The following is an 18143-nucleotide window of genomic DNA, read 5'->3' as shown; positions in this document are numbered from 1 at the left end:
TTTTTTATCAAGTAGGCGTTTATCTGGCGTTCCTTCAAGTTATTCTTGCAATCATCAATATTCATTTTTCCCAATGTGGGCTATTTTTAATTAAGTTTTTATTTCAGGAATATTACCCCTACCAGCATGGAAAAGAAAAAGCATAAATCTGTGTCACTAAAACGCAAAGAATAAAAAGAAGCAGAAAGGAAGGAATCAGCCAAGCGATGCAGGCCTATTACAGAGTTCATAATACCACAAGCACAATCCACATCAATATCCAGTTCTGCAACAAATAATCAAGAAGCAAGAAACAATGCACATGGTGATGATGCAATGACATGCGAGTTACAAGAACAGAGAAGAGCTACTTTGAATGTAGAGACAAATACAAGTGCATCCATTACTAATCAACCCTGGCCCAATATTTTTTCTGGCTTCCTTGTTCCGGTATCTGTACTGCCTGTAGTTGCAACATCTGAACACATAGCTTCAACTAGTGACAGGGAATCAGATATTCCTTCAAGCATAAATGACTTGGTTTCTGAAGCACATCCTGTAAATGAACCTATGCAAGAAAATGAAAGATCAATTACTGGAATCTTCCAATATCCATCACGAGCGAAGCTAAAACAGTTTTTTGCTGAACATCCACTTCAGCCACTTGATGATCTGCCATTTGATGCTCATTTCTATGAGAGGAAAATTATGAATAACTCAGTCCCAAGAAAATGGCTAACATATAACAAAGAAAATAGATGCTTATATTGTTCATACTGCTTAGCCTTTGAGTTTCCCAACACTTGTAATCCATCACCCTTTGTACGTGGCTTTAGTGACTACAGGCGTATTAGCCAGAGCTTGACTTTACATGAATCGACAACAACACATGTCAGAAATGCTCAGCAATATATCAGTGTGGTTAATGATGGCACCTTAGATACATTTTTTGCAGCATCACTAATTAAAAGGAAAGAAGTATTGAAGCAGAGAAGTATTGTCATGAGGATTATAGACATCATAAAGATGTTAGGCGAGCAAGCACTTCCTTTTCGAGGTCACAGAAATGAATCGACCTACACTCTAGATAATGAGGTTCTGAATCATGGCAATTTTTTAGCTACAGTGCAGTTGATGGCAAAATATGACCCCATTATGGCAGCTCACGTTTCTGCAGTGCAAAACAAGTCTAAACAAAAAATCAAACGATTAGAGCAACAAGGAAAGGCTCAAAGTAAAGGCCGTGGTGGACTTGTTACATACCTGAGTAAAACAACTATAAACATGTTAATCAAAATTATGAAGAATATGATACAAGAAAGAATTAGTCATGAAGTTTCTCAAGCAAAATATTATTCTATTCAGGTTGATTCAACACAAGATAATTCATCCATCGATCAGTTTAGCATTATTATTCGGTATGTGCTTAAAGGTATTATCTGTGAGCGACTACTTTCAGTTGTGCCAAGTAATGATGGTACAGGACAGGGACTTTTTGATCTATTGATTGAAACATTACAGCATCTTAAAATTGACCCCCAAAAATGTTTATCTGATAGCACAGATGGTGCTGCAAGCTACCATGGCCAGTATAATGGTTTACAAAGTAAAATTGCTGATGTGCCTGATCAACATGTTCATATATGGTGCTATGCCCATGTTTTTAATTTAGTGATAACTGAAACAACAAAATGTTGTGTGCCTTCAGTTCCTTTTTTCAATTTGCTCCAGAATATAGCAACTTTTGTGAAAGCATCATACAAGAGAATGGCTGTTTGGATAGAAGTTGTTGGAAAACATCTAGGACAAGAAAAAATGAAACGATTAAAGCTAATTGGTGAGACCAGATGGTCAGACCAAATACAATGCAGCAACAACTATATTTGGACGTTTTGATGATGCCGCTGCCAGTACTTTCGTAAATCTATTGACATGCTTATCAATGATACAAGATTCAGAAAAGTTTGATGCAAAAACAAAACATGAAGCAAATGTTTTACTTCAAAGTCTTCTAAAGTTTGAAACCATATTGACAGCATTTACTTACTTGTATATATTTGAAACTACAACCCCGTTATCAAGTTATCTACAGACAAGTGGTTTAGATATGTTTACTGCATGGAGTTTGGTAGATTCAGCTACAACAAAGTTGAAGGAACAGACAAGAACATTTGATAACGTTCACAGCAAGGCTTTGGAATTTGTAAATAAATGCAATGACAGGATTTCACAGATGAATATGGATGAAAATCAAACATTGGAAATTGATGCGTTGGAAACAGCATTGCCAGTTTAGAGGCAGAGGAAGAAGAAAAGAATGGCAGATGAGCTTATTGATGATGAAAGAAATTCCTCAGATTCTCTAGCTGATTTTCGAGTAAATGTGTTTAACCTAATAATGGATCGCATTGTCCAGTCACTAGAATCACGCTTTGTACAACACAAACAGTTGTATAAAGATTTGTCCTGCTTGGACCCAGCAAATTTTAAAACTATTGCAGAGAAGGGCCTTGAAGATGAAGCATTGGAAGGTATTATTAAGCTGTTTCCACAAATCAGCAAAGATCAAGTAATATTGGAATTGTTTTCTTTTGCTTCAAACTTTGATGTATTAAAGCTATTGCTTAATGATGGTGAGAATATGGATTCCAGTTGCAACAATTGTAAAATTTGCAGCACTTACCCATCGTGTGTACTAAAAATTCTGGCATCCAACAGACTTCATGACAAGGCATATGATAACCTTTATGCACTTTATAAAGTCATCTGCACACTATCAGTTACTCAAGTCCAATGTGAGAGGACATTTTCAAAGCTAAAGATCATAAAGACAAGGTTAAGAAATTCGCAGTCTGAGGAGAATTTGGAATCATACATGTTGCTATCCATTGAAAAGGAATTGTTAGATGAATTGGATGCAGAAGCAATTATTGGCAGATTCGCACAATCATCTAGCGAACACAAACGATTGCTCTTAATATAGTGGACTGCATGCAATGCTAAATTGTGCTTTTGAACTATCTGTTAATGTGTAAATTGTGCAGTAAACTATTTAAAAATATCAACCAATTACTTTAAAAAATTTTAAAAATTCAATTATAACATTCTGTATTTACATTTGGTATCTACTGCCAGGAATATGTACAGTACATGTACACTGTAATTACTAAGAAATACACATTTTTTCCACAAAAAATTTAATTATACCCTTTTTTCCATATTTATTTTTTGAAAATTTTATTTATTCGTTATGAAAATTAAATGATAGCATTGTAGTTGTGGGTGGGCCCACTTTGTCTCGTGGCAACCAATATTTTTAGACCCAGTCCGCCACTGATGGCTGTGATTCAATATAGATTTCATTATAAACTCTCGTCAGTCTAATTAGCAAAATAAACGTAGAACGTAGCCCGAGCAGCAAAATTTGAGGTCCAAAGTCACAAAATAGGTCGCTCTAAATAAATTCATTTAGAAACGTGAGGAATAACCAGCAAGGTGTAAGCGCATTCAGCAGACGACAGCATTCCATAAATCAGATTTGGATACAGAGCAGCAGATAAAACGTCTTGAAACTTAGAACTGTTTTTGCAATGTTATTAAAGATTGAGAGACAAAGAGACAGAGAGAGAGTCAGAGAAACAAAGAGACAGGCAGAGAGAGAGAGAGAGTCAGAGAGACAAATAGAGAGAGAGAAAGAGAAAGGATAGTGCTAAATGTCATGGGGCTACCAGCAGATAGAAAGAAAGCCATCTCAGTAACTCCAAAACCCCGGATAGTTAAAGGGGTCAGAACAGCGATGGGGCAGGGCATCACGGTGGTGCAGTGGGTTAGCCCTGCAGCCTCACGGCGCCGAGGTCCCAGGTTCGATCCCAGCTCTGGGTCACTGTCCGTGTGGAGTTTGCATATTCTCCCCGTGTTTGTGTGGGATCCGCCCCCACAACCCAAAGATGTGCAGGCGAGGTGGATTGGCCACGCTAAATTGCCCCTTAATTGGAAAAAATTAATTGGGTACTCTAAATTAAAAAAAAAAGAAAAGCGATGGGGCTATTCGACTACTGTAGGGCCTTTGTGTACAAGTACTCAGGGCTTGGGGGGCCGCTGCAAGCACTGACCACAGTGGGCAGACAATCCCAATAGCAGGTAGAATGGGGACTGAGCAGGATACCGCTATTAAAACATGCCCTCACTTTAGCCCGAGCTGTAGGGTTATCAGACCTGACCAAACCCTTCCATTTATATTGGGATAGCGGAGAGGGGCATTGCGGCAGTAAGGGGCCAGAAACACAGGGACCGAATATGACCAGTATTATGATTTTGTAAATCAGTCTATTCAGAACAAATTTGGTCTTAGCATAAAAACAAAAAGATATTTTACTCGGGAGCATAGTCAAGAGTTCTATCGAGAAATATTACTTCAAAACTAACACATTGAAATTGATATGGCACAGCTCCACTGGGGTCCTAGTGCCCGATGACTCACAGGACTTTTACTCACCTTGTCCTCTTCCAGCGACCTAGACAGGTCACTAGCAGGAAAAATGGGTGTTTAGAATGTTCATGATAAAGTTAGAAGAACACTCAGTCAATTACTTTGACCATTTTATAGACTGAAAAGATAGTAATAAACTCTATCCCATTTCCTCTTTAAACTTCTATTTCCTAATATTCTAAATGAAGTAAATAAGAACTGTATTCAGAAACAAAATCTGGTGTAAAGAAAAACCATTCGGTAGCTCCACAGTGTACAAGAAAAATCTTAGGAAAAGCCTTAGCATGGGATAGCGCCCATCAAGGGAGATAACAAGATTAAGCAAATGTATAGATACTGGTGGTGGTAGAGGTTTAAAAGAGATAGCCAGAATCAAGCAGCGTATAGTCTGTGCCCAATGCGAGCAAGGGGGCGCAGAGGTTTGCAACGCAAGGGAAAAAGGTATTTAAGTTTATCATACTCCTGGCTAGCAGCTGCAGAGCCTAAAGGGGGAGGTGATAGACATGCAGAGAATGAAAGAGCGGAAGGAGGAGAAGGATTGCATCCGAATCCGAAACACGAAGGTGGGGGATAAGGTAATGGTCAAGGTACTTCCAGAACGGGCAGGTTTGCAGCCTCGATGGGTAGGACTGTATGGCGCGGATGGCACAGGGGATACCTGTGTCTTGGTAGTTGTAAAAGGCTCGCCGAGGTGGAAATGCGAAACCCAGTTGAAGTTGTATAAAGAATTTAAAGAGATCTAACTCCCCCCCCCCCCCCCCCCCCCCCCCCCACTAGAGGGGTTAATATAACCTCCTTCCTAGATTCTACACATGGTCGAAGATGCCGGCCGGCGCCCGAGACAAGGCGCACAGCCCCCACAGGGGGGACAGGAAGACCGACCACATGGACTTCGAAATGGGGAGCTCCCACCGACGATCACACATGGGAAAGCAACAAAAGAGAAGACCACTTTCTGCAGGAACTATGAGAAGGACACCATTTCGCCACATTCTCAGATTCGGGACATTGTTGCTTGGACTGTTACATAAAAGGACACATGCTCTTAAAGGGCATATATGATGCACACACGGGTTTTGGAATGTCGGGTTATGCATGTAATGTAACAGGATCCCAAGGGGATGCTTCGGTATTTGGACGGTATTTGAATATAACAGCTGATAGGCCAGTCTGCCCCCCTTTGTGTGGGAGACTGGCCTTGGAGGGTTGTACTGTCAGGAGTATTGCACACCTGTGATAGATAGATTAGGATGTAAAGATGTACGATGCTATAATCTCAGCACTTGTGGATATCAAAAGCCCATAAATGCCCCCATATGGTTGAACTTCCCCCGGACAGGTTAGTTAGAACATAAGAACATAAGAACTAGGAGCAGGAGTGTGCCATATGGCCCCTCGAGCCTGCTCCACCATTCAGTGAGATCATGGCTGATCTTTTGTGGACTCAGCTCCACTTTCCGGCCCGAACACCGTAACCCTTAATCCCTTTATTCTTCAAAAAACGATCTATCTTTATCTTAACATTTAATGAAGGAGCCTCAACTGCTTCACTGGGCAAGGAATTCCATAGATTCACAACCCTTTGGGTGAAGACATTGTTCCTAAACTCAGTCCTAAATCTACTTCCCCTTATTTTGAGGCTATGCCCCCTCGTTCTACCTTCACCCGCCAGTGGAAATAACCTGCCCACATCTATCCTATCTATTCCCTTCATAATTTTATATGTTTCTATAAGATCCCCTCACATCCTTCTAATTTCCAACGAGTAGAGTACCGGGCGGTACCCAATGGTGGTATGTGGACTATAGAAAGGTTAATGCAATTACAAGAACAAACTCTTATACTATTCCACGTTTGGAGAATTGCATTGAGAAAGTGGGACAATCAGCTTTTATTTCCAAACCCCCGGATTTACTTAAAGGTTACTGGCAGGAACCTTTATCTGAAAGCGTGAAGGAGATTTCAGCTGTTGTGACTCCAAATGGTATATACCAATTCAAATTTCAAGAAAAATGCTCCAGCCACATTTCAACGGTTAACTAACAAAGTAATTTCAGGATTAGCCAATTGTGCGATATACATCGACGATCTGGTAATTTTTAGCCAGTCGTGGAAAGAACATTTAAAGCACAGATGGAGTTATTCGATTGACTTCAGGAGGCGGGTTTGGTGATAAACCTAGCCAAAAGTGAATTTGGAAAAGCCCAAGTCACTTTCTTTGGCCATACAATTGGACAGGGTCGAATGCTCACACGGGATGTGAAAACAAAAGTTATTGAGGAGTTTCCAATACCATCGAGACGAAGGGAAATAATGCGATTTCTTGACATGAGTGGATTTGATCGAACATTTGTGCCAAATTTTTGCAGCGTGGTTGCTCCACTGATGGACTTGCTGAAGAAACGTCAAAAATGTCAGTGGACAGCGGCGTGTCAACAAGCATTTGACTGCCTGAAAGCTGTGATAACCAATGCTTCTGTGTTGGAGAATTACAAGGGACTCTGTGATCAGATTGAACTGAAGTATCTGACTTTAAAGAGAAATGCCGAGGCGTAGAGGAATGGATGGATCACCTTCTTGTCCAAAGAGACTGTTAATCAAGAAGGATTCCAGTCGGAGGAAGAAGAACAATAATGGACTGAGTTATTAAATTTTTGGGTCTTTTGTTTTGTTGAAAAAGAACGTATATTCATTGTCCATATTTCTTAAAGAACATAGAACATACAGTGCAGAAGAGGCCATTCGACCCATCGAGTATGCACCGACCCACTTAAGCCCTCACTTCCACCCTATCCCTGTAACCCAATAACCCCTCCTAACCTTTTTGGTCACTAAGGGCAATTTATCATGGCCAATCCACCTAACCTGCACGTCTTTGGACTGTGGGAGGAAGCCGGAGCACCCAGAGGAAACCCATGCAGACACAGGGAGAACGTGCAGACTCCGCACAGACAGTGACCCATTGGGGAATCAAACCTGGGACCCTGGCACTGTGAAGCCACAGTGCTATCCACTTGTGCTACCGTGCTGCCCAAGGAAAGTGAAAAGGTGAAAAATGAAACCATCTTGAAGTTAATGGGGTTTTTTTCTTGGGGGGAGGTGTCATGTGAGTGTACCTTTAAGAAATGGGGGTTTATAAAATAGCTGTAGTGGGTGTACCTTTAAGAAATAGGTGTTTATCAGTGATGTCATAGTGTGGGTGGAGCTGGGCTGTCTGTCTGCTTTTACTTTCTCACAGGGGCTGGTTTAGCACACTGGGCTAAATAGCTGGCTTTTAAAGCAGACCAAGGCAGGCCAGCAGCACAGTTCAATTCCTGTTCCAGCCTCCCCGAACAGGCGCCGGAATGAGGCGACTAGGGGCTTTTCACAGTAACTTTATTTGAAGCCTATTTGTGACAATAAGCGATTTTCAGTTTCGCATTTGACTTGCAGCTACATGGTGTGTTAGTTTTGTTTTAGATTTGGAGAAGCTGCAGTCACAGCAAGATGTGTATGAATCTTTGCAAGCTTATGAATGTTCATTTGGTGATTTCAACATGGTAACTGTTCTCAGTAGAGAAGTTAAACCTTATGTCTTTCGGTAAAAAGGGTTATTTTTGTCTTACGGATGTTGCAAGGAAAGATTAAGAGTTACTCAAAGAGTATTGTATTCTTTGGGGGATTTATTTGTGTTGATAGTTGTTAAGATGTTTACTGTGGGTTGATAAAGTGTTAACTGGTTTCATAAATAAACATTGTTTTAATTTAAAAGTACTGTAGATTTCTGTTGCATCACCCCTATAAAGTAGGCCATTGTGTTTCCCATAACCACAATCTATTAAAAGTTGTGGGTCAGGTGAACTCCATGATATACTTTGGGGTTCTCTAAACCCTGGCCTATAACAGGGCCATACACACTTTCCAACGCCTCCAATGCCCCTGTTACTATCACATATCTACCCTCTGGTATGCCACTACCTTCTCCATCTGGAACCTCACTTTCTTACTGGTCAAAGCCGCTATCCCTCCCGCGCCCTACTGTCGAAACCCAAGTTAAACATTTGGCTTACCCAGCCTGTCCTGAGCCTCACCTGATCCTTCACCCTCAAATATGTCTCCTGTAACATAATCGTCACATCGGCCTTTAAACCTTTTAGGTGCGCAAACAATCTTGAGCACTTCACTACCCCCCCAACCTTCTCACGTTCTACATAACTAACCAAACCGGGGGTCTCTTCCCACCCCCCCTCCCCCAACCCTCACCCCTCCTATCTATGATCATCATAACTCCGGGCCCTGCCCACTGGGTTTTGCCTGCCCGTCCCATTGTTGCCATCAAACCCCTCTCACCCCCACCCAGAATCCGCCCATCCATTTCTTCTTGAAAACACCTCACCCAGTACCGATCCCTTTACTCCTCCCAGCTTTTCGCACCTCCGAGGCACATCAAAACCTGTTCACCAGGATCCAATGTCCGCAGCCCGTCCCCCACCACACCTCCGTTCACTAGCCAACTTAAGCTTGCTAATGTGGGAGCCCCTGTCCAGGCCCCCCTCCCCTCCCCCCACCCAGTCCCAGGGAAACAACAAGAAAATACATATCCCCTTCAAACAGACAAATCCAGTGCAAACATACTAACCTCCGCCGCTTCCACCGAATCGAAATAAAAGTGTAAGTCACCCTCAACTTAGCTGGGTACACTGCGCCAAATCGCACGCCACTATTATACAGTGCCATGTCCTCACTCATCAAGGTGAGCTGATCGCTGTGCCGCGCGACATGCCGAAGGCTGCCTGCCTCCTTGAAAACTCCACGGTTAAGCCCTGGTAAATATGTATACCAGCTCCAGCCCACTGCAGCTCCCGCTTATGCTTCGCCCAACTCAGAACCTTCTCCTTAACATGGTACCTGTGGAAGCAAACAATCACTGCTTTTGGCAGCTCATTCATCTTTGGTTTAGGCCCCGATGACCAATGAGCCAGATCCAGTTCGTACCGGGAAGGATTATCTCCCTCTCCCACCAACTCCGCCAACATCTTGGAAAAGTACTCTGTCAGCCTCGGGCCCTCCGACCCTTCAGGCAGGCCCATGGTTCTCAGGTTTTGCCACCTCAATCTATTTTCCAGATCCTGCAATTTAGTTCACAGCCCTTTGTTGACCCCGACCACTCTCCTCACCCATCAAGGTGAGCTAATCACTGTGCTGCGACATGGCTTCCTCCATTCCCTTCATTTTCTCAAATTGCTCCACCAGCATCTTCAGCGCCGCCATCATGGGCAGCACGATAGCACAGTGGTTAGCACAGTTGCTACACAGCTCCAGGGTCCCCGGTTCGATTCTCGACTTCGGTCACTGTCTGCGCGAAGTCTGCACGTTCTCCCCGTGTGTGCGTGGGTTTTCTACGGGTGCTCCGCTTTTCTCCCAGAGTCCATTCTAATTGCCCTTAGTGTTCAAAATGCTGAGGTGGGGTTATTGGGTTACGGGGATAAAGGGGATAGGGCGGAGGTGGGGGCTTAAATGAGGTGCTCTTTTCAAGGGCCGGTGCAGGTTCGATGGGCCAAATGGCCTCCTTCTGCACTGTAAATTCTACGTAAATTCTATGATCATCTCCTCCTCATCACCTTCAAGTGCTTTGAAAACAGTTTCTCCAGTTCCAAAGCCATCATTTTGGTTATCTTTTCTGCCGTAAGCCGTGCAGCCCCACCCAGCGACACAGCCTCCGCCATCTCTCCAGCTAAAAAGCTGACCCTTTCACTCTCCGGCGAACCTTCACACACTGCCTTCCTCATGACAGCTTTGTTTTGGTTTTTCGACATCCCCCCCTTCCTTATGCCTTCCTGCACTCAATTGTTAAAAAAATTCCCCCTGGGACCAGGCATCAAACTCAAAAAAATTAAGCCTCGATCAGGAGCCCCCCAATGTGTGACTTCCTCCTACATTCCGCCACCGGAAGTCCCACCGAGGACGGATGTTTTTTCTATGGAAGGAGTGCAGCAAAGGTTTACCAGGCTGATTCCTGGGATGGAGGGACTGTCATATAAGGAGAGACTAAGTCGCTTCGGATTATATTCACTGGAATTTAGAAGAGTGAAAGGGGATCTCATAGAAACTTAGAAATTCTAACAGGATTAGAAAGGATAGATTCAGAAAGAATGTTCCAGATGTTGGGAGAGTCCAGAACTAGGGGTCATAGTTTGAGGATAAGGGGTATACCTTTTAGGACTGAGGTAAGAAAATTCTTCATCCAGAGAGTGGTGAACCTGTGGTAATCACTACCACAGAAAGTAGTTGAGGCCAACGGGTTGTCTGATTTCAAGAAGAATTAGATATAGCTCTTGGGGGTAAAGGGATCAGGGGATATGGTTGGGGGGGGGGGGAGTAGAAGGCAGGATCAGGGCATTAAATTTGATGATCAACCATGATCATAATGAATGGCAGAACTGGCTCAAAGGGCCGAGTAACATACTGCTGCTTCTATGTTTCTAGGTACATATCATCTTGGTCCACTAAGAAATTCCCAGTAAGAAATCTTACAACGCCAGGTTAAAGTCCAACAGGTTTGTTTCAAACACGAGCTTTCGGAGCGCAGCTCGGAGCTGCGCTCCGAAAGCTCGTGTTTGAAACAAACCTGTTGGACTTTAACCTGGTGTTGTAAGATTTCTTACTGTGCTCACCCCAGTCCAACGCCGGCATCTCCACATCAAGAAATTCCCAACATCTTCTATCCTTTCTACAGTGTTTTACCAACACCTGTCTGTTGTGTTCAGTTGTCTTCATAGAATTTACAGTGCAGAAGGAGGCCATTCGGCCCATCGAGTCTGCACCGGCTCTCGGAAAGAGCACCCTACCCAAGGTCAACACCTCCACCCTATCCCCATAACCCAGTAACCCCACCCAACACAAAGGGCAATTTTGGACACTAATTGCAATTTATCATGGCCAATCCACCTAACCTGCACATCTTTGGACTGGACTTGGACTGAAACCGGAGCACCCGGAGGAAACCCACGCACACACGGGGAGGATGTGCAGACTACACACAGACAGTGACCCAAGCCGGAATCGAACAATGCTACCGTGCTACCGTCTTGTTCTTGCAATGATTCATACATGCTGATGGCTTACTTAGAATGATGACTTATTAGTTAACACGTGGAAGGATAACATACAGAATGCTATACTGACAAGGTTGCTGTGGAACTACCCGATGTGCGACTGTCCTTGTGTATGCCTTACTACCAACTCCCGATAGCCAGATGTCACATGACTGATGTCTGACGCCACCTGCTGGTGGGAGGTCGCATTGCTGAGTGTATGCAATATTATTCACGCAAGCATATCATATTTGACGATGTTGGTCTTTATATACAAACCCATGATTCATATCTTTACATATGTGGTTTATGTTCAAACAGATTTAACTAATGCGTCCATAGACATGATATGCCTGCAGGCGTGTGTCCCTTGTGCACAGCTCATTGTGCCTCCCTCACGGAATCACCCCACTGGTTGTCAGGGCTTTTGTCAGTTTTTTTGAAGACTGGTTCCGTGCCGGTCTTTTATTTTAGCCTTTTTACACGATGCGCCTTGGCACTTGGTATTCGTGTAGGCCATCCTGGTGTTTTCAGCTTCTTCTGTTTCTTTGCTCAATGCTGTTGGCTGCTGTATTGCTCTGTGCTCTCGCGAGGCTGCTGTATTGCTCTGTGCTCTCGCGATGCTCTCTGCTGCTGACCTGTTGTGTGGTCTCCGGTCTGTCAGTCACATTGTCAGTGTCTCCTTTCTTGGTGTCCTCGGTGGGACTCAAAGTATCCCCCACTCTGCCTCTTTTCCTCTTTTTCTGTTTTTAGTGCCAATATGCGACCGCTCCTTTTATCATTTTTGTGAGCTATCGTTTGAGTGTTTTTCGTCTTTGGTTTGGCCCTGGTGGCACGCATCTTGTCGCTGGCCTGTGCCATAGAATCAGTGTGTTGTGGGTTGTCTGCAGAGACATCTCGTGTCAACATGCTTCCAAGGGACTGTGTGGTGATAGTTAAGTCAGCACCTTCAGCGACCATCTGCAGAGCCTCATCCTCTGGTATCTGGGACGGATTACCCCACATTCTGGTATCTGGGTAGGATTAGCATCGCCAACACTGGGTGCTGTGCCTTCATCTTATGTTTGAGCCCCAAGTGATGGCTCCTCATCACTCGATATCACTATGTACACCTAATGTTTTTCAGATAGCCCAAGTGGGGACTCATCCTCATCACGTGCTGGCTTCACTTCTGTACGTCATCCAATGGCATGAAACTGCATATATTCAGTATCAACTGTCATCGTGGCGCTGCATATGGATGCAGGCCATGGTTCATCCCTGTCATTTATTATGATGTATGTCACCCATCACCATAGAATTGCATATGGATGCAATATGCATTTGCTCTTCAAAGTCCCCTGTTGTGGAATTACTTTTTGGGGAGTCCACTATCGGAACTTCTTCATGGGGCTTTGATAGTTCCCCTCATGCTTCTGGAGCTAGTTTCTTCAGAATTTGTAAAATATTTCCTGTTTTCAGTAGGTTCGGAGCTACATAATTTTAGCTGAGGTGTCTGCTGCTGCAATTTTGCTGCCCATTTCTACGTATGCCATCTCAGAGCATTTACACTGCTCGAGGTGCGGCTTAGCTGGACATCCCTTCACTTCATCATTCCTGCCAAACCATTGACGTAGTGCTGCACAGGCTCCCTCATTGAGTGTGCGATCTCTCCCGCAAAACAGCTTTACTCGTGTTTCATATTCGCCTCATCATTCGGACCTTTGCTTACTTCATTGTTTGCATAGTTTTCATAGGATTTATCAAAGGACTCATCTTCAGAGTCCATGTCATTAACAAAGTCTGTAAAATGCGAAGAATTTCTTCACTCATTTCGGTTAGACTGCACTGGCCCTTTTCTGAAATTCAATCAATAAAGAACTGCTCTTCTAGAGCCATCTCCTCCACTGCATTAACTGCTCTAATTTGGTCTACTGAAGGATGCGAAAAACATTGCTTCGCGAAATGATTTGTTCAGCTGCACCTGGAGCATACTTTTCCATATGCTGGACATTGCCAGGGGCCATTACGGTTGCCACATTTCTGGCACAAGAGGGTGGCTTCTGTAGACCACTTAAAATTGCCACCCCCGCTGAGACCATATTTCTTATTGAACTGCATCACAGTGCTGATGGTGCTGGTGTCATCCTCCATGTTGCCGCCAAAATGTTTCGAGCTGAGTGTACAATTTGCTGTGCAGCCAAGTCACTCACATGACAAATATTAATTGCTTTATCCAATATCAAATCTTCCTGCAATCTCTCACAGAGCTTGTCATTTGATATGCCAAATACTATTTGGTCACGGATCATTGAAGATTTTAGTGTACGGAAATTGCAGGACTGGGCCTTCAGCCTCATGTCAGTGACCAAACTGTCAAAAGATGCAGGTTTCTGGGTACAAAAAATAGGGGCGCGATTCTCCCAAAACGGGAGAAATCGTAAAGCTGGTGTCAAACCCGGGCGGGTTTGACGCCAGCGCGCCCCTTCCCGACCGGGAACCGATTCTGGTCCCCGGTCGGGGCTAGCAGCCCGACGCCGTAGGCTCCGGCATGACGGGCTTAACGAATATCGTTAAGCCCGCTTGCCGGAGTTAGCACCGGCTGACGCGTCATATGACGTCAGCCGCGCATGCGCGGATTGGAAGACTCCAACCCGCGCATGCGCGGATGACGTCATCGCGTATTTGCGCGAAACCCGCGCATGCGCGGGCCGGGTTGCCCCTCAGCCGCCCCGCGAATGGATACTGCGGGGCGGCGGAAGGAGAAAGAGTGCGTGGGCATCGGGCCCGCTGCCCGCGATCGGTGCCCACCGATCGCGGGCCCATGGCACCCTTGGCACGGCCGTGGTACTGCCATGCCAATCGGTGCCATGGTTATGAAAAGCGAGTTTGTGACGCCGTTTTTACGAACGGCCAGACCAGGTGTGTTTGCCGTTCGTAAAAACGCCGTAAAGGGCTGGGACTTCGGCCCATCGAACAGCTGTGAATCGCTGCCGGCCGTAAAAAAACGGCGGCAGCGATCCAGGTCGGGAGTTGGGCGGGGGGTGGGGGAGAATAGCAGGAGGGCGGGAAAAATGTCGGGAAGGCCCTCCCGCTATTCTCCGACCTGTCGTGGGGGTCGGAGAATTTCGCCCTATATCTTTCAAATGTCTCATTCGTTTTGGAAGAGCAATGCTAATCGAGGTACTCTATCACTTGATCATAGCTCTTGCTTTCATCTTCGCTATCAAAAGCAAATGTGTTGTAGATTTCGATAGCTTGTGGACCTGCCACCATGAGCAGCAACGCAATGCACCTCGCGTAAGGCTGTGTCTGCAGGCCAAGGGTTGAAACATAGAGCTTAAATTGCTGTTTGAAAACGTATCAGTTTTTGTCTATGTTACCCTATGCTTTGTTTTTAATTTAGAGTACCCAATTTTTTTTCCAATTAAGGGGTAAAATTTAGCATGGTCAATCCACCTGACCTGCACATCTTTGGGTTGCAGGGGTGAACCCACGCAGACATGGGGAGAATGTGTAAACACCACACGGACAGTGATCTACACTATACTTGAAGCTGGTGGGGTGCCTTTAAACTCTCCATCATCTCGAGCTTCACTGTCTTTTATTGCGTTGAGTTGCCACAGGGCGTAGTTTACTTGGTTGGTTGAAGAATCTTCTTTATTCTGTTTCATTCTTCGGCTCGTTTTCCGTTGTCTTTTCTGCTGTTTCATTAAATGATCAACACTCTTGGTACCATGCTGTGTTCTGTTGTCTTGTCCTTGCAATGATTTATACAGAACTGTGATGACTTACTCAGAATGATGACTTAAAATTATGACTTATTAGTTAACACACGGAAGGATAACGTAGAATGCTGTACAGAATAGCTTGCTCTGGAACGACCCAATGTGCAACTGCACTTGTGTATGCCTTACTACCAATTCCTGATAGCCAGATGTCACATAACTGATGTCTGATGCCACCTGCTGGTGTGAGGTGGCATTGCTGAGTTTATGCAATATTAATCACAGGCATATCACCACACTGTCCTTTTACATCCTCCCTGCTCTCCCAAAACCTGAAACATTCCTTCGTAGTATTTTTGTTTGATGTACCATTACTTTTATTTCTTTCAAGTTGGTACACAACATTCACTGCTCACAATGCAGTCTGCTCCAAGTTAGGGAGGCAAATGCATCATGGGTGACCACTTGGTGGAAAACTGCCATTCAAGATGCAGGTGTGATTGAGTTACTGATTACCAGCCATTATAATTCTCCAACCCATATCTACTCTGACCTTTCTGCTGTTAGCCTCCGACACTCATTCCTGTGGAATTCCATGCGAGCTTGAGGAATAGCATCACATGTTTTAAATTAGGCACTTTACAACATTCTGGACTCAACACTGCACTCAATTTCAGATCATGACCACTGCTTGTTTTTTTTATTGGACAATAGCTGTTGGTGTTATTCTGTTTTATCCCCATTCACATCTCCCCTGGATTCTTTTTTTTTTCATATTGTTCCCAGTACCATCTCCTTTTACCTTGCACCATCATCGCTCTTTAATTACCTTCCCCGTCCTCCCTATTACATACACATCTTTCCTTTTTTATATACACACACACACCCTCTTTCCTGCCTCTCTGCTTACTGTTGCTCCATTTTCTAGGTTTGATTTTTTTCAATCCTGGAGCTGACACATTAGCGCGGTTCCCCTCTCCACTGACGCTGTCAGACCTGCTGAGAATTTGTAGCATTTTCTGGCGCCATTTCCGATATTCGGTGTCGGGAGCATGTTTGCTTCTGAACAGCGCTCGGTTGAATGTGATTGGACACTTGATTGTGGCTCGGAATTGATCCTTCACACTCTCAGGTGTGAAGAGATAATAAAAAACAGAATAAATCAAAGTTGATCCCATCACAAACTAATCGCCAAAAATTGAAGTAGTAAATAACTGGACAGAAACAATTTCACCAAGAACTTCAAAACCACCTCACGTCCGTTCATCTTCACTGCGTGTATTCAATACAGGCTTTCGAGAAATGCAAAAATTACCAACAGCCACTGCAGACTGGTGAGAAATCTCAAAATGAGGAATTCAGACTGTTCAATGAAAGATTAATTTATCACAAATGAAAAGCGATCTGGCTGGTTAAACATTCCCGAGCAATGTTCAGTACACTTCTAAGAAGCGTTGTTCCGAAAACCGAAGACATAACGATATTTTTACAGTTTCCAATAGTTAATTCTTACCCATTTGACAGAGACCTGCTCTGCATGTCCTCTGAGCCATCGCAAATAACAAAATGAAGTAAAGCCGCATCTTGGACCCAGCCTCCGTAACACTTCTGTCTTCTCAAACGCTCTTTCTGCAGAAAGACTAAACAGTATCGCTTGAAACGAGTAAACAGGTGTCAGAGTTATGCCAGAGTTGAAACTATTTTCCGGGTTGCCATTTATATTCCTTTTTTTGAGGTGGAGTTACAACGTTCTTCCTGTCTCCTATTGTTTACACCTTTTATCTTCCTGTCAATTATGTGCGTGTCAGTGTTAAACCGCAGGTTTGTGCCTTACACTTCCCTTGTGCTGACATCCTTTCCCTGTTGTCTGATGCCGGAATAACAAAATGCGATTGGGTGGACAATCAGTTTTGACGGCGAAATCGTGGCTGGCGCTGGTTTCACGCCAAATTGTTATTCTACAGTGCCTCAACAGCGGCGACAATGCGTTCTACTCCACCGTACAGTAAATGTCATTTACATATCATTAGTGGGCCTGACCCAGTCCTCTCCACCTCCACTGGGGGAATTCCTGACGGCGAGGTACAGTTGTGCTCTTAAAACTCGAGAAACTGCACATTCTCCCTGTGTTTGCGTGGGTTTTGCCCGCACAACCCAAAGATGTGCAAGGTAGGTGGATTGAACACGCTAAATTGCCCCTTAATTGGAAAAAATGAATTGGGTACTCTAAATTTATAAAAAGAAAACTCGAGAAAAAGGCGCCGTGGCTGATGAGGGTGAGGGAGGAGGTAGGACGCGGAGAGGCGGACCGTGATCTGCCAGTCCTGACACTGACAAGGCTGGCTGCGGGGGAAGGGCCTCTGCCAAGGCCAAGGGTGGGGGGGGGGGTGCCACATGTTCGGGGTGACCCCTCAGGGGACTTGGTTTCCAGACACAGCCTGCCATTGCGCGACCTGCAAGGCAGCCATCTTGCTGCGCACCCCACTGACCACCCACCTTGACCCCTGGTTCTGCAGAGTGACACAGGCTGTATTGGTGCCTTGGAAATGCTAACCCTTGCCACCAGGCCTCCACCACAAATGCCACCCTTGCAGTATTGGCCTGGGTGCCACGGATGGCCGGCACCACCTCCTGCTCCTGCATGCGGTTGCACTCCTCCACCTGCAGATGCTGGAGGCTCGCTGACAACCTATCATGTAGTCCCTGGATCTCCACTATCAATGGGACTGTCCCCTGCCCGAAACCAGTCTGGATGGCTGGGGTCAGCCAGCCTTCTGACCGTCCATCCATTCGGGAGTTCCTACCTCCATCTACTATAATGGATCAGCTGTGTGGTGCACACCAGATCTTGCTCCAGGAGCGTCTTCTGCAAAGGTCCTAACATGAATGCTACCA

The 18143-nt window shown here is 44.7% G+C and overlaps 1 protein-coding gene across 1 annotated transcript in view; it reads right to left on the bottom strand.

Annotated features, from left to right (window-relative positions):
• LOC119975646 (serine-rich adhesin for platelets-like) overlaps window positions 1-16940 on the bottom strand; it is a 134088-nt gene extending 117148 nt beyond the window's left edge. Inside the window, exon 1 of the mRNA XM_038815428.1 lies at window positions 16762-16940. Coding sequence (XP_038671356.1) covers window positions 16762-16831 — 70 coding nt within the window. The 5' untranslated portion in view covers window positions 16832-16940. The remainder of the gene's footprint in view (window positions 1-16761) is intronic.
• Between the last annotated feature and the right edge of the window lie 1203 nt (window positions 16941-18143).

Source organism: Scyliorhinus canicula, chromosome 13, assembly GCF_902713615.1.
Source record: "Scyliorhinus canicula chromosome 13, sScyCan1.1, whole genome shotgun sequence".
Lineage (NCBI taxonomy): Eukaryota > Metazoa > Chordata > Chondrichthyes > Carcharhiniformes > Scyliorhinidae > Scyliorhinus > Scyliorhinus canicula.
This window is presented reverse-complemented; position numbering and strand designations above follow the sequence as displayed.